Source organism: Rhinopithecus roxellana, chromosome 2 (genome assembly GCF_007565055.1).
Source record: "Rhinopithecus roxellana isolate Shanxi Qingling chromosome 2, ASM756505v1, whole genome shotgun sequence".
Classification (NCBI taxonomy): domain Eukaryota; kingdom Metazoa; phylum Chordata; class Mammalia; order Primates; family Cercopithecidae; genus Rhinopithecus; species Rhinopithecus roxellana.
Genome location: NC_044550.1, coordinates 27365531 through 27388608, shown reverse-complemented (window position 1 = coordinate 27388608; position 23078 = coordinate 27365531). Strand labels below are relative to the sequence as shown.

Sequence of the window (23078 nt, the reverse complement as noted above, 5' to 3'; positions counted from 1 at the left end):
TCTCTAGATTTTTCTCATAAAGTACATTTCTGTCTCACACCCAATGCATCCACAAGGATGCTGGAGGATTGCTTATCCTCAAAACACATTGTGATCACTCATTGGGGAGCATGGAACAAACCTGAGAGAACTAAGGCTGTCCCAGTACATGTCCCTTAATGATATCAGGGTAACAACTGTTGCCTGTCCTCTCTGGTAGTTTCCAAGTACTTTTATTACTGGACTTTTCCAGCTTTGCCTTGTATTGGAAACACAAGTGCTAGGAAGAAGCATTTTTCTTCTGCACAGATCAAGAAATGAAATTTTCCCCAGTGTCTAGCAAAAGACTCTAGCTCATTTTACAGCATTGATTTCATTATTCAGTCTTCCACAGAGTCATTTACTGTAATAGATGTTAGAAAACACCCATAGTCTTGAAGAAAGAGAGGTAACTTTGGCTATACAATGAGGGTCATTACATGAAAGGAAGAATGTTGGAGACTTGTGAAAAATTTAGGGTTCATCTTCTGAGCTGAGTATAGTGTATGACTAAGGCATTGTAGATATGTGATCCATTCACTATTTGCTTATTATACCAGACTGAATTCTTTTCCTATGCTGGGTACCATGTAATAGAAAGTATAAATGGCAATTGTCAAGTCAACACTTTTGTGTTCTGTTTATTGATTCAATCAGCTTTCATATATGACTGTGCATTGTCATTTATAACCTCAATTGATGACATTCAATCCTACAAGGAGTCTTTTAAAGCAGATAAGCATTTAAAGGGAGGGATATAAAGAAGCAGAAATTAGAAAACTGCAGATCTATTTTATGTACCTAGAAATATAATCCCATTCTTTGACAATTTTTTTTATATTCTTGTTTAAATTTATACTTGTTTTCTTTTAGAGTTGACAGTTTACCCAGGAATCTCATAGTAAAGTGTAGGTTTTATAAAAATAAATTGAGTTGTTTAGGTTCAGAACTAAGGAGAAAATCTTAACTTTTACCTTTCTTTTACCCTGGATGTCTAAAACATCACTGGATCTTGTATGGTATTAATCTCTTGCCTTTGAATCTGACCATAAATGATTGAATTTAGTTACCTATCTTCACCTAATTGGCACCATAGAAGTAGTTTCCTAATGCATAGCCTTTATTCATTTTCTCCCCCTTACAGTTTATCTTACCATGTTGTCACTCAGAGCAGATCTTGGTCCTCCAGGCTCAGAGGGCTTCCTTATCTACCTTGTTGAAATCAAATTAATCCCAAATCCTTCGGTTTAAATGTAAAAGCTCACCACTTCATTATTCATACTTACCTTTCTGATTTTCTTCAACACCACACACACATACACACACAACACACACACACATGTACACACACATTCTATGCACTTTCATCCTTCATACTTGGGCGCTTCCTCAAATGACACCTTTCCCCACACCCCATATTTATCCAAGGAAAGGCTAATTTCACTTCTTATCTTCTCCCAAAACTTTACATATTCAAAATTTTAAATTAATCTCACCCACACACCACATGCCCAAAGTAATGACTATATCTGTTATGCCTTCAGAGTTCTATAAGATTATGAGCTGCTTGAAGATAAAACCTCTACCTTGCTGGATTTTTAATTCTCAAATTTAACATAGAGTTCAATGTATTCTAAATAGATGTTGGTGGAAATGATTTTCACTGAATTAATTGGCCATGTTCCATCATGATGTTGCTCTGGCTTTCTTTTAGGAACATGGAATACCAATCAACATGGGCTATGCTGTGGCCCCACATCACTCAGGGGTCTACCCGGTTCACATTCAGCTGTATGCAGCTTGGAAGAAGGTCTGGGGTATTCAAGTCACCAGCACTGAAGAATATCCACATCTGAAACCTGCCCGGTACAGAAAGGGCTTCATTCACAATAGCATCATGGTGAGCACAAAGGGCCATGTATATTAAAAGATGTTATTATCTACGTGTGGAATGAAAACAGAGGGCCCTTTCCTCTAAGGATGTAACCTCAAACCTCTTTTACATGATTATCAGAAATGACCAACATATCTCAATGGTGACTGGTTATGCATTAACACATCTTTTGGCTATAGGCTTGCTCCTAAGCTGTGGAGTGGCTTTGGCAAATCTAAAACAAGCTGAAACTAACAGGAATGAATTATGTATAGACTATCCACTGTAGTTTCAGTGTTGAAATTTTGCCTGGGGGTTTGTACTTTTCCTAGGAAATTTCTCATTATCTATTTGGTTGGGTGGTTTTACTGAGAGTTTTACAGGCAGAGTAAGGCTCCATGGATCAAGAAAACACCTCTCAAGTTGTTATTCTATCAACAGACAGAATGTAACAAATAGCATCTGAGAGTTAAATTTATCCACTCAGTTTATTTTGGCTTTCAGACACTAAAAGTATCTAAGAATACTGCTCTTTTTTGTTTTTGTTTTTTTGTCTTTTCCTTACATACTCCAAAAAGGGAGGTATGTGTTTTTCTTTTCAGATATAGTAATTGAAAAATAATAGGATGTAGGAATCCTATAAGTGACAATAAAACCAATTGGATTTTAGATGGCAATTTACAATCATTCATTTGTAAAAAAAATATATATATTACTCACTTTGAGATAAAATAGACTATTTTAAAACAAGTATCCCTACTTCTAGTGACTTAGATGATGTTTTCATAATTAGTTGCCAAGATCAGAGCATTGGTTTACAAACTGTTCTCACTCATTTAAATATTTACACCTTCCTAATTCATTATTCATATTGCTGTTAAATCCATCTATCATCTATCTATCTATCTATCTATCTATCTATCTATCTATCTATCTATCTATCTATGATTTATTTTTCTATCTAACCACTATCTGTGAGTAAAGCAACCTCACACACACATATCTAACCAGAGCTGACACACAATATTTATTAGTCGTGAAGCTTTATTTTATTGTAAATTGGTACCAGAAGGCCTGAAGAAGCCTCAAATTTAAGAGAAGCTATTGTCAATGCAAATAGTGACATTGATGGCCATAGAAATCCAGAAGGTATAAACAGAATTACTTACATAATTTCAAATCATAGTGAAAATACCTAAGTTTCTCTTTACCTTTCCTTTATCTTCTATATCCAAAACATCACTGCATCTTGTATGGCATTAATTCCTTGCCTTGAATGACCATTCAACATATTATGAAATAAAAGCATTCTTTTTAACCAATATTATGCGCATTTATTTATCTTAAATTTAAGATTAACCCTTATGATAATTAAGCAAATAATTAAAAAAAAACAACTCTAGGCAATTAGATGCGTTTGTCCATTAAATTACCAGTAGTTTGTTATTCAAAATATGGTTTTGGAATAAAATTACTTTTTTGCTTTCTTTATTAAACATTCATATTTACAGAAGAAACAACCACAAAATATACCAGAAGTAAACACTAAATAATTTGACTACTATGTGATAAAATTTAAATTCAGAGTGTAGTGAAAACAAAGCCAGCGTGGAAGGGGTTATGAAAACCAATTGTTTGAATCCCAGAACTTGAATACCTTTACAATGCAGGACTTGATTTTAGAAGCAAGGAGAGTGATGGCCTAATGGCATGAAAGATGTAACCTTGGAGAATTTCCATCTTTGGATGAAATTAACCCTAAGAAGGCTCTGCATTTTCCGTAATCATTTAACATAACACAGGTGGTGGGTTAGATTTATAAAACCAACTGAAAATTATTTTACCTTTATTTTTTATGCCTTTGATATGGAAACTTCCTTAATATTTACAGAATTACACCAAACATCAACTTGTGATTATAATAAGATTTTGACTTTAGCAACCTAGAAAATCTAATAGGAAATTACAATTTGCAGATTCTAAAGTTATGAGATAGTGGTGACGTTCCTAATTAAATCATGTCCGTGTGCTGTTTTTCCCCTCTTTTACTCAGGTCCTCCCTCGACAGACTTGTGGGTTGTTCACTCACACTATTTTCTACAAAGAATATCCAGGAGGACCCCAAGAACTGGATAAAAGTATCAGAGGAGGTGAACTTTTTCTCACAATCCTTCTAAACCCAGTATGTATTCTATGCATGCATCTTACGATAAGATTAGCGTTTTCAAATGTGTTTTATTATCCTGTCTTTTAAACTAAATAATATTTATTTTCTTTATTTACAGTACATCTTACTGGTCATGCATTTAAATCTACATTAAAATACTTTTATTGATAACATTTGACTTTGGGGACTGATTTTTCAGTAGATTTGATTACAAAGTCAGGGTTTTTACTTTGTAATGTAGATAGTGAAAATGTATTTCTAGCAGTAAAAGAGTAGCGATGTTTTCCACTGTTAATTTTTTCAAGTTAGGTCTTTCAGCTTTATGAAGGTATAATTGAGAAATAAAAAGTGTTTATTTTTACAGTACAACATGATGCTTTGTTATATGTAGACATTGTGAAATAATTAAATCAACCTAATTAACATACTATCATCTCTCATTCTTACTATTTTTGTAACAAGAACATTTAAAATATTTATTATCTTAGCAATTTTTAAGTATACAATATGTTATTATTAACTATTAACTTATTCATCCCATCTAACTGGAACTTTGCTCCCTTGCACGAACTTTCCCCCAGCCACTGGCATCCTACTCTCTGGATCTATGAGTTCAACTTTTTTTCTTTTATTTTTGAGAGGGAGTCTCGCTCCGTAGCCCCGGCTGAAGTGCAGTGGCGAGATCTCGGCTCACGGCTAGCTCCGCCTCACACCATTCTCCTGCCTCAGCCTCCCGAGTAGCTGGGACTACAGGCGCTCGCCATCACGCCTCGCTAATTTTTTGTATTTTTAGTGGAGACGGGGTTTTACCGTGTTAGCCAGGATGGTCTCAACCTCCTGACCTCATGATCTGCCCGCCTCGGCCTCCCAAGAGTTCAACTTTTTTAGATCTTACATATAAGTGAGATCATGAAGTATTTGTCTTCCCGTTCCTGACTTACTCACTTTGCTATGTCCTCCTGGTTCATTTATGTTGTCACAAATGACAAGATTTGCTTCTTTTTTAAGGATGAATGATATTTTATTTTATATATAGATACATACATGTGCCACATTTTATTTATTAATTCATCTGTCAATTGACACATAGATTGATCATACTTAGGCTATTGTGAATAATACTGCAATGAACATGAGAATGCAGATGTGTCTTGAACACACTAATTTCATTTCCTTTGGCTACATTCCCAGTAAAGGGATTGTTGGATCATATGGTAGTTTTTAAGGAATCTCTATAGTATTTTCCATAATAGATGAAGTAATTTATATTTCTACCAACGGTGGTCAAATGTTCCCCTTTCTCCACATCTTCGCCAACTTTGTTATCTTCAATCTTTTTGATAATATTCATTTTAACAGGTATGAGGTGATATTTCATTATGGTTTTAATTTGTATTTCTCTGATGATGAATGATGTTAGGATTTTTTCATATACCTGTTGGTCATTTGTATGTCTTCCTTTGAGAAATATCTTTTCAAATATTTTGCCCATTTTTGAGGGAAGTTATTCCTTTTCTTACTATTGAGTTGTTTGAGTTCCTGATATGTATTTTGGATATTAAGCATTTGCGGATATATGGTTTTAAATATTTTCTCTCATTCCATAGGTTGTCTTTTCAGTCTATTATTTATGTTCGTTGCTGTGCAAAAGCTTTTTAGTTAAGCTAAAAAAGCTTTTTTCTTAATGCAATCCCATTTGTTTATTTTGCTTCTGTTGTCTGGGCTTTGGGATTTATATACCAAAAAAAAAAAAAAAAAAAAAAAAAAAAAAGAAGAAGAAGAAGAAGAAGAAGAAGAAAAAGAAAAAGAAAAAATCAATGCCCAGTCCAATGTCAAAAACTTTTTTCCCTATACTTCCGTCTAATAGTTTTCCAGTTTCAGGTCTTTGATTTAATCCTTTAGTCCATTTTGAGTTGATTTTTAAATATGGTGTGAGATAAAAGTCTAATTTTGTTCTTTTCTATGTGGATATTCAATTTTCCCAACACCTGTTTATTGAAGAGACTGTTATTTCCTCATTCTGTGTTCTTGCAACCTTTGACAAAAATCAATTGACTGTAAGTGCATAGATTTATTTCTGGACTGTTTGCTTTGTTTCAGTGATCTTTATGTCACTCTTTATGTCAGTACCTTGCTGTTTTTATTACCATAGCTGTGTAATATGGTTTGATGTTAGATAATATGATGTCTCCAGCTTTCTTCTTGTTTCTCAAGATTGCTTTGACTATTCTGGGTCTTTTGTGGTTCCGTAGAAATTTTAGAATTGTTTTTTATATTTCTGTGAAAAAGTCATTAATATTTTGACAAAAATTTCATTGAATTGGTAGATCATTGTGAGTAATATAGATATTTTAGCAATACTAATTCTTCCAATCCTAAGTATTTTTTTTATGCTATTGTAAATGGGATCCTTTTTTGTCTCTTTTTCAGATACCTTGTCAGTGTACAGAAACTACTGATTTTTGTACGTTGATTTTGTATACTGCAACTTTACTAAATGTATTAGTTTAACAGTTTTTTCAAGGAATATTTAGAGTTTTCTATGTAAAAGATCATGTCATCTGCAAACAGAAACAATTTAACTTTTTTCTTTTCCAATTTGGGTGTATTTTTTTTTCTTTCTCTTGCCCAGTTTTTCTGGCTAGAACTTTTATTATTATATAGAATAGAAGCAGTTGGGGTGAACATCCTTCTCTTGCTCCTGATCTTAGTAGAAAAGCTTTCAACTTTGCACAACTAAAGATGACATTAGCTGTGAGTTTGTAATATATGGCACTAATTGTGTTGTGATGCATTTTTATACCTAATTTGTTGAGCTTTTTATGATGAACGGATGTTGAATTTTGTTACATGCTTTTTCTGCTTCCATTGAGATGATCATATGATTTTTGTCATTCATTCATCTTATTAATGTGGCTTATCACACTTATAGATTTGCATTTATTGAAACATTTTTACATCCTAGGGATAAATCCCACTTGATTATGGTGTATTAACATTTTGATTTGCTATTGAATTTGGCTTGTTAGAATTTCATTGAGAATTTTTGTCTCTGTGTTTGTCAGAAATATTACCCTGTAATTTTCTTTTCCTATAGAGCCCTTAACTGGCTTTGATATCAGGGTAATGCTAGCCTCATGAAATGAGTTTGGGAGTGTACTCTCCTCTTAAATATTTTGCAAGAGTTTGGGAAGGATTTGGTGTTAATTCTCTAATTTTTCTTTTTTTTATTTTTGATAAAATACATCAATGACACCGTTAAGTCCTGAGCTTTTCCTTGCTAAGAGACCTTTAATTACAATTCATTCTCCTTACTCGTTATTGGTCTGTTCAGATTTCCTGTTTCTTCATGGTTCAATCTTGGTAGATTGTATCTTTTTGGGAATTTATCTATTTCTTCTAGGTTAACCTGTTAGGTATATCATTGTTCATAGTAGTCTGTTATTGTCCTTTGCATCTCTGTGGTATTAGTTGTAATATCTCCTCTTTCTCATTTTATTTGAGTCTTCTGTCCTTTTCCCTTAGTCTCGCTAAATGCATGCTAATTTTATTTATCTTTTTCAAATTCCAGCTCTTAGTTTCATTGATCTTTTATATTTTTCTCATCTCTACTTTATTTATTTTTGCTGCAATACTTTTTTTTCTTCTTTCTGCTGACTTTGGACTTATTTTGTTCTTCTTTGACTAGTTCCTTGACATACAAAATTAAGCTTGTTATCTGATATCTTTCTTTTTTCTTAATGTAGGCATTTAGTGCTATTTCCCTCTTAGAGCTATTTCAGAACTTCTTCACAAAACCAGTTGGTAAATTCTAGCACTGCTGCAAATAAATTAGACTGCATCTCTAAATAGTTTGTTTCTCTTCTGATAGTCAGGAAAACCACATATTTTTAAGAACCGTGTGTTTAATATAATAATTAAATATTATATAATATCTCATTTGGCTTCTATTTTTTAATCATAGTAATGAAATATTGATATGTGAGTCTCTAGCCCAAAATTAAAAATTGTAATTTTATCAGAGGAGCCTGTTAGGCCCATAAGTTAAGTTTGCTTGTGGCTGGAGATCTCAGTAGGCACACTTACTTCAGTTTCTAAAAGTGGCCACAATATAAAGCTGAATTAAAACTAGACAGCTTTGTATTATCTTTGTATACTTGGATGATCTGAAGCTCATTTTTTTAAATCTTTGCTAATTTTTCTTAATCTAAAATAGAGAGCTTGACCCTTTTGTATGTGTGTCTTTTCATCTTTTATAGTTGTAATTTTATTTCCTGTTATAAATAGAGGTACAATGGTATAGCAGTGTGGGAATCCCAACATTATATAATGTTGTGATTATTTCAGCTTTCTAATTTCTTCTCCTGCAATGATTCCATTTTTGAGGTCTTAGGAAAGCATGTCCTCATTCATGTCCCAGTATATACAGAAAATATGAAATAGTGAACCGTATGCTATGCCCACTTTGTTTCATGGAAGAAAGTCTTATACTTGAATAAAAAGATATACTTTGAAAAAAGCTATAGCTAAGTTGGCTATGGTAAAGCTCTAGGTGTGTTTAAAATAAATTACATTAGATAATTCATATACACTATTTTAAATTCCTAAAAAAAAAAAAACTCACATTGTATGAAAATAGAAACTTCTAAATTTGATGGGAAGATAGGAAAGTGAGGGCAAAAATGCTTTGTCGGGTTATGAGTAATTAAACTGTCTTCCCCTACAAATGCATGACTATTAAAAACAAAACAAAACAAAACAAAAGGTCTGTTGGGTATAATGGCACCACACTTGGAACAGGAGCGTGGATGCTCTATGATCTTTAGCAAGAAACTTCATTTCTCAGAACTTGCTTGTACTTCTGAATAACAAGCTAGTTGAATTAATCCTCAGTGTACCTCAAAAGTATTCCTACGAAACCTATATCTGAGATATTTCAATTTTTGTGCATATTTCAAAATGGACATCTTTTGTATATATGTTTTTAAAAACATCAAGGATATTCTAAAATAATTTTTAACAATTGAGATGTAAATATTAATTAAAGCAAGTGGAAACCTCTCTCTTCATTCCTTTCCTTACCGAGAATTTAATCTCAGCAGAGGTAAGGGTCACTTCATCATACCCTTTTCATTCTGGGGCTACATTCCTGACACATATATTCCCTAGTCATGTCCTTAGGGTAAGTCAGTAATTTTCAGAACACTGGCCATTGCCTCCCCTGGACCTCCTGTCCAGGTGTGATTGTTACTGGTGTTTATTACTCGAATGTTTGTCTGACTATTTGTCAGTAAAGACATAGATTATGCATCTGTTTTTAAATATTTTGAACCCAGTGCCCCTCATAGAGCCTAATTTGGAGATTTGAACTTAAAATAAATCTCAAGATTTTAAATAACATAAAAGACTATTTGGCTTCTAGTAGTTCCATGTTTACCACTTGTGAACTAACCAAACTATACTTAAGTTTTATAAACTTCACTTTTAAAAGCTTAACATTGCTACACAGATTTATTTTAATTTTAGGCAGAATAGGATAATGAAAGATGGGGAGTTCTTGCTTTGTCATTGTAAATTGATGGTGAGCTCAAAATATGATACATAGATAAATGATAGAGACCAGGATAGACACAGCAGGAACAGACAGTCAAGAGGGTCAGTAGTATGGATAAGATAGCAGATCCTAATATGGGATGAAGTATAGATCAAGCAAACAGTAGTCCATAAAGATGACTGTTTAAGGAACAATGTTGCTCAAACCAAGGCCTATGTGTCGCCTCACGCAATCTGAGTAGATACTGCTCAGATCTCAAGGGAAACAGACTACAGGTAGCATCTGGTAGAGCCCAGGCCAAATGGAGCTTAATTCCCAGCCTGCATAGGCAGAAGTTATCAGATGCCTTAGCTGGGGTTCTCCAGAGAAACAGACCCAATAGGATTTAGATAGATAAATAGATAGATAGATAGATAGATAGATAGATAGATAGATAGATAGATACAGACAGAGAGAGAGAGAGAGAGATTATAAAGAAGTGGCTCATGGAATTATGAGGGCTGTCAAGACCCAAGATCTGATATACAGTCAAGAAGCTGGGGAGACCCAGGAAAACTGATGGGACAGTTCCCATCCAAATGCCAGCAGTCTCAAACCCAATGAAAGCCAAGATTGCAGTTTGAGTCCAAAGGCAGAGAAGAAAAAACAGTGTCCCAAAGTGAAGGCAGTCAAGCAGAAGGAAATTCCTTTTACTTAGCTTTTTTGTTTTATTCGTGTCTTCAACAGCTTGAATGAAGTCTACCCACATTACAGAGGACAATCTGCTTTACCCAATACAAGGGTTGTGCACTGGACTAATTAAAATGTTATTCTCATCCAGAAACACCCTCATGGACACACCAAAATAAGGTCTGACCAAATATCTGGCCATTTCATGGTCTGGTGGTCAGGTTGACACGTAAGATTAACCATCACACCAGATGAGGAACTTAATGTGGGAGGCAGACTTGGAGTGAGTGAAAGAAAATGGGGAACACAGAGAAGGAAGAAGTGAATGAAAGAAAAGACAATTCACACTTGGTTTTTCTCCGTGTAAGTGTCTTCTCATAAACAGATAGGTGATGGGCTATGATTAATACTTACCTCACTAATGTTGAGAAAGTAAATATTATGGCTTCTTGGTGATGAGTTACTATTTTAAATTTAAGGTTCCAACAAGCCTGGCAAGGAGGAAGCCAGGAATGGTATGAGGAAAGAAGTAACCAGAAAAAGAAAACAATAAGCCAGCCTTCTCTGTTCCATTCTTTTCTTCTAATCATCACTTAATTCTTTGTCAGAGTAAAGAATATTTTCATATCTTTCACCCAAACCATGCTGAAGAAAGAACTATAAGTTAATTAATTTGAAAATTAAAATTATTGATATGAAATAATATGCGGACTCTGAAGAATATTTCTATTTAACAAAGCTGACTTTTAAAGGGGAGATACATGAATACATTATTCTAAGTATCAAAGTCCCAGGGGAAATGTGTTTTTAGTGGGAAGTATTCAACATATATGAAATCACCCAGAGACTACCATTTTCTCTACCTACTTTCCCAGCTGACTCTCAGTGTGTAAAAGTGATGTTTGTAGGAACTTGTAGGTAGAAGAGGTGATCAATAATGTTAGGATAAATTCTAAAACATAAAAGTCAATATATACTAGATTTCCTTTTCAATTAATCATCTATACTTTAATCATATAGAAATGCTATAGGCACAATGTATGACATCTCTCTTGGGTGGTAATTTTGTCTGTGAATTTGAAAATGATTGATAGTTTTCTGTACTTAGTACTGTTGTTTTTGTATGTTTATCAGTGGATGAATAAGGACATACTAGCTTGACACAAAGCTGACAGTGAAAGTAAATACACCAGATTATGATATTAATATCTAGTTTTGGTTAGCATATTAGAATAAAGAAATCAAATCTAACAAGGTGAAATTTAAAAGGAAATAATGAAAAGCCTCTAGTCATTTTAAAATAAAATAATAATATAATCTCACGATAATATAAGGATAAATATTATATAAGGATAAATTAAATCTGTCAGAAAGTTGTGTGGGCTGCAATCATGACATATTAAGTTCCCTGTTGTTGAAGCTGTCCAAACAGAAATTTTGTAGAAATTGAAATCTATTACTGAGCTTCTAATATCTCATCTTATACTAAGAATACATAATTTCTATGTTCTTATACAATTAAATCGTGGCTACATCTCTCTCACTATAAAACACACACACATCCACAAATCGAGTTAATTTTAAATATTACAAGCATTATAAATCTGGATCTAATCTATAATTATAAGATCGGAGGAAATGGGGAAATAGTAGTTTGTCAACATATTTAATAATTAAAGGATGAGATAAAATTGTAAGATATCTAATGGTAGATATATTGAGGGAAGTAGAGAAAAAAAGACCTTCCCATTACTTGTATACTGAAATATAATTTCCAGATTTTGCAGGACCATTTTGAATTTTGATTAGTAGTTACTGAATTCATATGTATGTAAGCATCCTATGAGGTTAATAAAAGCTGGAAAAAATATATAAAGGAATGTCCTGGAATTTCCCCCTCTAGAGTACTTTAAAATAGAATCAACAACTCTATAGTTCTTTCTTATCGCCTTGAGAATTCATCTGCCTAAAGGAGGGAGACTGGATTAAATAACCTTGAAAAGTTTCACATTTTGTTTTTCTGGTTTATAACATCTACAACTTTGCTCTGCAGTCCAAAAGGCAAATGCCACAACAAAATCAGTATTATTTCTTTCCTTTTTCAGCTTCCAGTTTGAGGATTCACATTATTTTGTGTTGGCCCTTTCTACAATACAACTGTATCTATTCTGTGTTCGAAAGTCTCTGATATTTTTTTCTTTCTGCATTTTCAACAGTTTTATTTTATTTTTTTAATTTTGACTCTTACTGGCATTCAGAGATACATCTTGTTTTCATAGTTTGACACATTTCAAAACATGTCATTATTTTATAATCTACCATAAAACAGAAAATATGAGTTGGAATAAAGTTTTACATCTTGATTCACATATGAACTCCTGTTACTATTATGTATTATATTTTTTGATTCAGCCAACTACAAGGAATGGGGTTTCTTGATTTCCCTGGATACCAAGTTGCTTTGCCCAAATGAGCCTAACAATTGAAAATTAAATGATCTGAGGGCCATTTGAATGGGATTTCAAAAGCATACTTTGACATCTGTCTATTTAACATTCAGATAACTCCCTCTTATTTTTCTTAGATTCTTAGCATGTCTTCATCACATATTGATATTTTTCTGCACTGTTCCACACTTGTCAAATACTAACATGCATTTCCCTGGTGCCGAATCCTTCCTGTATTTTCAAATAATCTTTGTTCAGACAGGAAGAAATATAATTTAATCATGTATGAGGTGAAACAGCTTACACCAGGTAGTCCACCATCATTCAAGTTGAGACACTACCCTATAAAATATGCAGCAACTGAAAATAGTCAAAACAGTCGGGAGTCTTATCAGATGGTTTCCACAATAAATATAAAAGCTTGAAATTAATGTGTCCTACAGGATTTAATTTTTTCTACTCATTTTAATTTCATGCTACACAAAGAGCAATATAAAAATAGAATTTTCTGTTTTCTTGACAAATAGGTTTCAAGAGGCTCAGATTCTAGAATGCTCTAAAATAGCAGTTCAGGAGCCAGAAAAGTTATTACACTTTCCAAAGTTCAGAGCAGTGCCTAGACTCACTAAACCTCACCTATTCTGTTGGCCACTTGCAAATTCAGGTGAACAAAAAATATGTGCCTGAAAGAGTGGTGTACTTGAAATTGACAGTAGAGTATAATGGAACTGCAATGATAAACTTCTCCGTGTGCTGTCTGCTGAACTTTCATACACCTAGTCTGGTTAATGAGCTTTCCTTCTCCGTGTATATCAATCTCTGAGTTCATGGAATCTAATAGCAGGTGCAGTACATTATGGATTAGCGCCGGCTCTTCAGACAGGTTAGAGAAAAGGCAGCTGTGAGGCACAGGATAACATCAACATAAAATAACCTGAAACCAACTTGGAGGAGTTCTGTTTAATGCTGAAATAATATAGAGCTGGATATGCAAGGTAATTTACAATAAACTATTTTATGTGCAGAGCAACAAAATAAAATGCAAGCAATATCCCAAGTCTGTAGCAGATTATAAAGAACTGATTACTGATATCAAGGTATCCAAGTATTCTTTGATGATTTTGGCTTTGATTTCCTATAAACTCTGTGGTTCAAAGAAAATTATGACAATGAGATAATATTCCACAGAGAGCAAAGAAATTATATATTCCATCAAAATATACATCTTCATAAAATAGTATATTAATATTTCTAACTTGGAGACCTAGGAGATTTTCTACATGTGTTCCAAGAGGATTTATATTTTTCTTTATCTTTTTTATTGATACATAATAGATGTACATATTTTGGTGGTACATATGATAATTTAATGCGATCTGTATATTTTGGAAAGATTAAATCAATGTAATTGGGATATCCATTACCATAAATACTTGTCTTTTCTTTATGCTAGCAACATTGGAATTATTCTTTTTGAGCTACTTTGAAATACATAAGAGGTAATGTAAACTATAGCCACCCTACTAATTTTTCAAGCACTAGATCTTACTTCTTCTATCAAACTGTATGTTTGTACCCATTAATCAACCTCTCTTCATCCCCTAGCCCCTCTCCCGAACTCAAGTGTATTTATTTTTATAGAAATTAACTTCTAACTTTCCTACTATAGTGAAATCTACTTCTCAAGACAGGGGCTTTGAAGCAATTAATGTTATTGGGAGCTCTGGGGCTCAGAGCTGGGGAGAACAGCCACCAACTGTGAGAGGAATGGACCCCTGTGGAGTATATAGATTGTGGAAAATTCTATTTCCACTCACTGAAAGACCTACAGTCACTTCCTTTTTTCCTTTATCTTTTTTATTTTTTTATTTTTTTCTATCCTTAAAGATTTGCAGGACTAACCTTTACAAAAGGACATGAATCACCACTTCTGTAAGGGATTCACACTCACAGCAGGGATTTTGTAAAATCTGGAGTCAGCTAAGATCCATGGCCTCACAACATATGATATTATTCTTTCTGTTCACAATGAAAATCAGGATCAGAGTTAGCATAAAGATGTAGAGAATGTGGGCAAATTTTGTGTTTTTTCCCTAGATTTTTAGTAGAAGTTTTGTTTCAATTTTCCACAATAGAATTTATTTAAAAATGAGTAGTTCAGAATGTAAAGTATGCAGTAAAAAATGACCAAAATATTTTTGTCTCCTAAACTTAAACTCTGTCTTCTCATGAAATAAGAGATTTATTTTACTGTGTAGATATATCTCTTTCTAATACAATATTTGCTAAGGGTTCTGATGGAATACAATTTGCATTGCTGTGTATTTCCAGAACATGAAAAAATCCATAAGATTGCATTTTTTTTTTTCCAATTTTGTTTCCACAGAAAAATAAATGAAAGCTGCAGTATTTTATTAGGGCAGTCTTTTCCATCTAGTATAACTGACTACTTTAGTTTTCCCAAAGTATGGAATGAAAGATAGTAAAATAGCTCTTTATCATAAATAAACTTTCAACAGCAAAATCACAGTCTCCTGTTTATGTGGATGTTAGTCAGTAAATAAAACGTTTTTTCTCTCTATTTTGGGGCATGCAATATGTAAGTACGAGGTACATAATGCTCTTCACATTTAGGGACAGTTTGCAAGCATTATCAGTGAATTCATAATAAGAAAAAAAGAAAAGAAAACACTCCTTGTATCAGTGTTTATATGACTAATGAGTTGGTGAGAAAGTAGAAGTTGGTTAGTCTACAAAATTAAATTCGGAAATGTGTACTTTTTTGGTTTGTTCTTTTTGGTTTGTTTGTGAGGTTGCACTCTACTGAAGAGTTCAAAATTCTGGATTCTATTATCTATTTCACAAATTTTATAACACCTAAATATCGCAATATGTCTTGTTTCTTTTCCTTAATATTTATTTTTTTAAGTACAGTGAATGAGAAAGACTCTTTTTGAATCACTTTAACTTATTTCACTTTGATTGTTCCTATTTTATGTCCCTCTGGTTATTCCTCAGAGTTAGATACAGTGAAAATAAAAATACAAACTGTTTCCTAAAACATGCTGACATTTTCCTATTTTTATATTTGAGGAAAGCAAATACTTCTGACTTAGCTTTTCCCTGAGTGGCTTATATGCAGATATGATATGGAGTATTTATGTAAATGCTAAATAATGGTGATCTGGAGTTCCATTTGACATGTCAGGGCTTATTCTGTATCAGAAGGCCTTGTATGTATAGCTTCTCATGCCTACAGTACCTTTCTATTAATATCTCTACTACTCTCACTTTAACCTCACTATTTATCTATCAAATTTCGTCTCTGCTTTCTCTTTCTCATCCCCTGAGCCTGCTCATGGGTTTGGGTCAGATTTCATGGCTGTTTACACAGATAGAGTCATATGCATAATACTGTAGCTCATGGTGGTACCTGTTTAGTGACTATCTTCCTCACCTCTACTATATGTATCCCTAGGCATAGAGTATGGGCTCAATAGGTTGAATAAATTAACAAATGAAAATTATGCCATAACTGCATATGTCTACCACATGCCCTTTTGTTACCACTACAGAATGGATCTGAGTCACATGGCACTGAAGTGTGTTTGCAGTGGTAAATCTATACAGGTCTCCAGAAACCTCAATTGTTGTCTCCTCATAAGAAAGAATTCAACCAAGGGGTGTAAGGGTGAGTGATGGACTGAGACAAGCTTCAGAGCAGGAGTGAAAGTTTATTAAAAAGCTTTAGAGCAGGAAGAAAAGGAAGTAAATTACACTTGGATGAGGGCTAAGCAGACAACGTAAGAGATCAGTGCGCGGTTTGACCTTTGATGTGGGGTCTTATACATTGACATGCTTCTGGGGTTGTGTTACTTCTCCCCTGATTTTTCCATTGGGGAAGGCTGTCCACATACACAGTGGCCGGCCGACATTTGGAAGCTGAGCATGCATGGTGTGTTTACTAAAGCTGTCTGCATGCTCACTTGAGGTGTTCTCTTACCAGTCAAGAGTTTCTAGAGGAAGATCATATACCAGTTAAACCCTGCCATTTTGCCTCTTAATGTGCATGCTTGAGCCTGCTGGCTCCACTACTGAGATCTTATCAGGAAGCTGCTGATCACCAGTTTCAAGTGTTTTGATATGTCAGGAGACTGCCTTTCCCTGGCACTACCGCGACCGATTATTATTTTAGAGAGACAGTTAACAACCGCCTGACCATCACCGGATGGTGGCTTGAAGGCGGTGTGGGGCAGTGAGGTCTCCTGCCCTGCCTGTGTCTGACTAACTACCAACACTTTTGCATGAGTTGTTAATGTGTCAGAAAAAAAAAAGGGAAATGAGAGAACAGGGGAGAGGAGTCAGGAGAAGAGGAGGAGAGAAAAGGAAGAAAATGATAAAAAGGGACAGCAGGGGAGTGAGTCTAGGGGAGTGGAGAAAAAGGGAAATGAAGGGGGAAAAAGAAAATAGGAAGTTTATTCTTGCCTCTTTCATGAAATCAAACAGGCAGCAGGAATGTTAGTGCATCATCTGATAACCCAAACTCAGAAAACCTTGTTTTATTTTATTTTTTTCTAGTTTACTAAGTAGCAAAGAATGAGTCATCTAATTTCCTTGGGCTTCAGAATGTGTCTGTAAAATGAGAGAAATAAATGTTTCTTCTCTTACTGTTTTACACAAACAGTACATGATGTGACAAAAAGCAAGCAATTTTATTTTTTAGAGAAAATATAAATAATTTGGTTGCAATTGTTATTTGAAATGTGATTTTTATCATCAAATGATATTTGAGGCGTATTAGAAGCCCATGAGTGCTGGGTTTATTTACAGCTTGAATTTTGCTTGATTGTTTCTCGCTGCTTGAACACATAAATCATGTGATAAAGACATCCTCTATTACAAAGGCTTTTAGTTCATTACATGTTTTGCTTCTGAAACTATTCTTGTGGTATCAGTTTATTATGCTTTCTGAGCTATTTTTAAGTGATAACATTTACATCGTTATTTTTTATTCCAGTGAAACAAATGGAGTCATTGAACACAATGCTTGCTTGGTTGGTCAAAACAAATTTTTTTTTTTTTTTTTTTTTTTTTTATTATACTTTAAGTTCTAGGGTACATGTGCATAACGTGCAGGTTTGTTACATATGTATACTTATGCCATGTTGGTGTGCTGCACCCATCAACTCGTCAGCACCCATCAATTCATCATTTATATCATGTATAACTCCCCAATGCAATCCCTCCCTCCTCCCCCCTCCCCGCTCCCCATGATAGACCCCAGTGTGTGATGTTCCCCTTCCCGAGTCCAAGTGATCTCATTGTTCAGTTCCCACCTATGAGTGAGAACATGCGGTGTTTGGTTTTCTCTTCTTGTGATAGTTTGCTAAGAATGATGGTTTCCAGCTGCATCCATGTCCCTACAAAGGACGCAAACTCATCCTTTTTTATGGCTGCATAGTATTCCATGGTGTATATGTGCCACATTTTCTTAATCCAGTCTGTCACAGATGGACATTTGGGTTGATTCCAAGTCTTTGCTATTGTGAATAGTGCCGCAATAAACATACGTGTACATGTGTCTTTGTAGTAGACTAATTTATAATCCTTTGGGTATATACCCAGTAGTGGGATGGCTGGGTCATATGGTACATCTAGTTCTAGATCCTTGAGGAATTGCCATACTGTTTTCCATAATGGTTGAACTAGTTTACAATCCCACCAACAGTGTAAAAGTGTTCCTATTTCTCCACATCCTCTCCAACACCTGTTGTTTCCTGACTTCTTAATGATTGCCATTCTAACTGGTGTGAGATGGTATCTCATTGTGGTTTTGATTTGCATTTCTCTGATGGCCAGTGATGAAGAATGGGAGAAAATTTTTGCAACCTACTCATCTGACAAAGGGCTAATATCCAGAATCTACAAAGAACTCAAACAAATATACGAGAAAAAAACAAACAACCCCATCAAAAAGTGGGGAAAGGATATGAACAGACATTTCTCAAAAGAAGATATTCATACAGCCAACAGACACATGAAAAAACAAATTTTTTTCCTTTGATTTTGTTCTCTACTAAAATACCTTAGATGTTTTTGGCAAAGGTTTTTGTTTCAGTTGCTAGTGTTGCTGGTTTTAAGGTCTTTTAATTTTTGTATTAATCAATACATTTTTGGAAACACTAAGTTCTTTGTTTATCCAAACATATATTAATGATATGAAAACTTAAAGCCCTTACTAGTTGTTAATTTTTACAAATAATTTAGATGGCTGAGATGAATTAAATATAAATAAGAAATTCAACCCCAGAAATCAAATAGAAAACTTTAGACTGGGTCTCATCACCCATCACTAGCGGAAAGGATACTCTTCATGTCTGCAGTTATTGATCCTATAGATCTGTCTCCATTGAACTTCACACCTAACAGAACAGTCAGTGTTCAATTACCTCTCTGTGAGAACATTAACTAAAACTAGAGAAATAGCCTAGATATTTAGAAGTAAAGAAAAGGTCATGTTCTTGTAAATGGAAAGTTCGTGATGACTGCTAGCCTCCTCTAGCACTGTATGGAAATTACCAGTTTAAACAATGTAAAAGATAAGATTCTAAGCATGAAGTGTTTCCTTGATTTATAGTTGTCACTTGTAACACAACTTAAGATATTCAATAATGTCATTCAAAGTATAAAGTGTAAGTAACAGAATCTTGCTCCTTTTTTAAGCTGTTATTATATCCACTTAAACTCTCTTTCACACACAGGTACACATTCAAATCAAATGTGAATAAAAGATGTGACTTGAAAATTGCCATCCTCCTGCAATTTCTTTTTAGAAGTCCATTCTGCAATTTACTTGCTCAAGCAATCAAATCTATACAGACAGAGCTTCCTACATGGGCTGAGATGTTCTGCTCACATACACAGCATTTGGGAATTATGAGCTATTGAGAAAAATAAAAAAAAATTAAATATATTCCATTGCCCCAAATTTAATGCAGCTTTTACCAAATCTTCTGCTGAATGCGTCTTGAATATATATATATATATTTGTCAACATATATTTATACATAATTGTTTATAATGACTGTGTTTATAATGACTATTTACTGTTTAAAGTTTTGAAAAAGAAGCCCATCAGTGCCATGATAGTAACTTGCAGTGTGCAGTCATTGGCTCAATCATTATGGTTTTGTAAATGACTTTCTAGAGGGTGGGTGACTTCCCAGTAATATCAAGAGATATTCCTTTCACCAGTGTGTAACTATAGTAGGTTCTATTATATATCTGTTGAATGAATAAATTCATCAGTAAGTACTGTCAACTCTCCTTCCAAATTATATCCCAATTATTTTTTCTCCATCTCTGCAACAACCCTGCAAGACAAGGCATCTGTTATCTCTGTTCCAGAAAAATTGCTGTCTCTCTGGCCACATAGAATCCATTATCCCTAGAGCAGTTAAAATGTTATCATTAAACGTAAAATAGAGCATGCCACAGCCATTCTTAACGTCTTCCAGTGCTTTCTCATTTAATCTTAAAATTAACTTCAAATTCTGGACCATGACCTGGCCCTCTGCCGCCCTCTCTGCATTTACCAAGTTCCACTCTGACTTTCACTTGCTACACTGTAACCACACCATCCTTCTTTCCATACAGGCCTTCATACATGCCGGGATTGTTTGTCCCTCAGGGCTTTTGTGCTACCATTAATTTCTTGAAACAAGTTGCTTCCAGGAATTTGGAAGCCTGATTTCTTCTGCCTTTCATGCCTCAGGTCAAAAGTTATCTCCTCAGAGAAGGGTTGCCGACTTTTTCCAGTCACTCTCTATCATTACTTGTCTTATTTTTTCATAGTATTTACCACTCTCTAAAGTTATTTATGTGTTTGTCATCTGTCTCCCTTTCCTACTTTTATTCCCCACCTTTATATCACCAACAATCCACTCCACATTAGCTCAGTAAGCCCAGCCATATTTTTATTGCTGTGGGAAATTCAGGGAGGATACTGATGGCATAGAAATTGATTTGAATGCTAACCACTGTATGTTGTTGGATAAATATCTTCGTGAGCATTGGAAGTAATCTTTAGCTAAGATTTTAAATTTTTAATGTGCAAATGAGATCAATTCTGTATTGATCGTTTTTTTTTTTTTTTTGTTTTGGCATACACAGATAACTTTACAATTTTTATGGAAACAGCATATACCTGAAGTATTTGTTAACAAAAGACCATGATATCTACCGGAGGAAGAATGGAGAATTTTATTTTCTAAAAAAAAAAATACAAAGAAAAAAAAAAAAAACAAAAAACAATCTGAAGATTGGGGATGCACAGTCTTTGGTAAAAGTTAAATTGTGCTCTCCAAAGAACAACAAAGTGAGAGTCTGGCTTAAATAGAGAAAGTGCTCTCCTATGTTCTCAATCAGGTCCTTTTATGCAAATGAAGACTCCAAACTTGTTATCTCTGATTGGTCAAAATAGTTGATCTCTGACTGGGGGATTTCCAAGCCCATGCCAGAAGTCTCTGTCAGATGTTTCTTTCAAATGATCAGAGGAGGGGTGGGACAGGTTTCCAGCTGCAGTTTATATTGGCAATGACAACAGGAACTTGTTTGGTTTGGTTCTAGAAAGGGAGGTCCTGACACACTTTTACAACATCTTTCTGAGAACACAGTACATGATTGCTCCTTCACCTAGCATCACAGCCCAGTTCTGTTTTAACTTTGAGCACCTCAGATAGCCATGAGGAGCCCATTTTGTCTGTCAGCCAGGGACATATTTTAATATTTTTTATAAGGTTTGCACAAGTTTGACTTAAAGAAAAATTTTATTTTACCTTTTCAAAATAATTATAGTAAGATCTGTCTAACATTAAGAAAAGATACCTTGTAATCATTTTCTGAGAAACATATATCTAAAACTGGAATAAGACAGCAAAATCTGCAAAATTCCTGTGATATCCAAAGCCATCTTCAGTATCCACTCAAGTACTGACATGGTTATTTTTAATGTAATAAATCTCTCTTTGTTCTGATTATTCATAAATGACATTTATTGTGTTTACCTTATTTAATCTTCCAAATGCTTTCTATGTATTAACTCACTTGAGCCTCCCATCAACCATGTAAAGTTGAGACTATTATTGTTTTTATTTTCTGGATGAGGAAACTATTCAGATAAATTAACTAATGAATTCAGTATCACAGAGCTTGTGAGTAGCAGAGCTACAGTGTGAATGACAGTACGTATGTGTTTGGCAGTGGAAATGCACCCCCTGCACTCCCTTTCTGTGGTTTTATGCTTTTATTTTTGACAGCACTAAGCATTTCTCTGTTTTTTTCTAAGTCATATATTTTATTTTATTTTTTTAGAGACAGGGTCTCACTATGTTGCCTAGCCTGGACTTGAACTCTTGGGCTCAAGCAATCCTCCAACCCTCACATCTCAGCCTCTGTAGATGCATGAAAGTCGAGTTCCAAAGTCCCTATTCTTTGATCAGTACAGTATGCTGTCTCTTTAAGGCCCACTACTATCAAAATACTAATATAACTTGGAGATATATGTCTTTTTGAGGGAGAGGAATTTTAGCAGCAATAACTAGACTCCATCAACTTCCAAGGTTGAAAGCATTTCTGTAATTGCAGAGGTATACAGTTGGCCTTCTCTATGTGAGTACCACATTCATAGATTCAATCAATCTCAAATCAAAAATGTTCAGTAAAACAAAAACATATGTGCTGAATATATAAAGTCTTTTGTTCTTGCCATTATTCTCTGAACAATACGAATATAACAACTATTTACATAGAACTTTCATTGTATTAGGTATTGTAAGTAATCTAGAGATGATTTAAAGTATATGGGAGGATACGCATAGGTTGTATGCAAATACCAAATGATTTTATATGAGGGACTTGAGCATCCATAAAGTTTGGTATTTGCAGGGAGTCCTGGAAACAACTCCCCACAGATATCAAGGGACAACTATATATACCTTTCAGAATTCCATGTTCACCTCACAGCAATAGGTTATTTGATTCACTCATTAAACATTTATTAAAGATTTATAGTGTTCTGGATAAATTATAAAAAACTAATGGTACAGTTCTTATGGACTGTGGGAGAAAAAAAAAAAAAATCCAACAGAAAATTTAGGTAAGATTTGCTGAAGACAGGCACTGTGGCAAGCACCTGTAAAGGCTGAGGTGGGAGGGTGGGAGAGTTGCTTGAGCCCAAGAGTTCAAGTCCAGGCTGGGCAACGTGGTGAGACCCTGTCTCTAAAAAGAATAAAAAATATAACTTAGAAAAAAATAGAAAGATGCTTAGTGCTGTCAAAAAAAAAAAAAAAA

General features: G+C 34.3%; 1 protein-coding gene across 1 annotated transcript in view; it reads left to right on the top strand.

The window, feature by feature from the left end:
- LOC104675970 (bifunctional heparan sulfate N-deacetylase/N-sulfotransferase 4) overlaps nucleotides 1-23078 on the top strand; it is a 315780-nt gene that overhangs the window by 192256 nt on the left and 100446 nt on the right. Inside the window, exons 6-7 of the mRNA XM_030918169.1 lie at nucleotides 1733-1918; nucleotides 3945-4073. Coding sequence (XP_030774029.1) covers nucleotides 1733-1918; nucleotides 3945-4073 — 315 coding nt within the window. The remainder of the gene's footprint in view (nucleotides 1-1732; nucleotides 1919-3944; nucleotides 4074-23078) is intronic.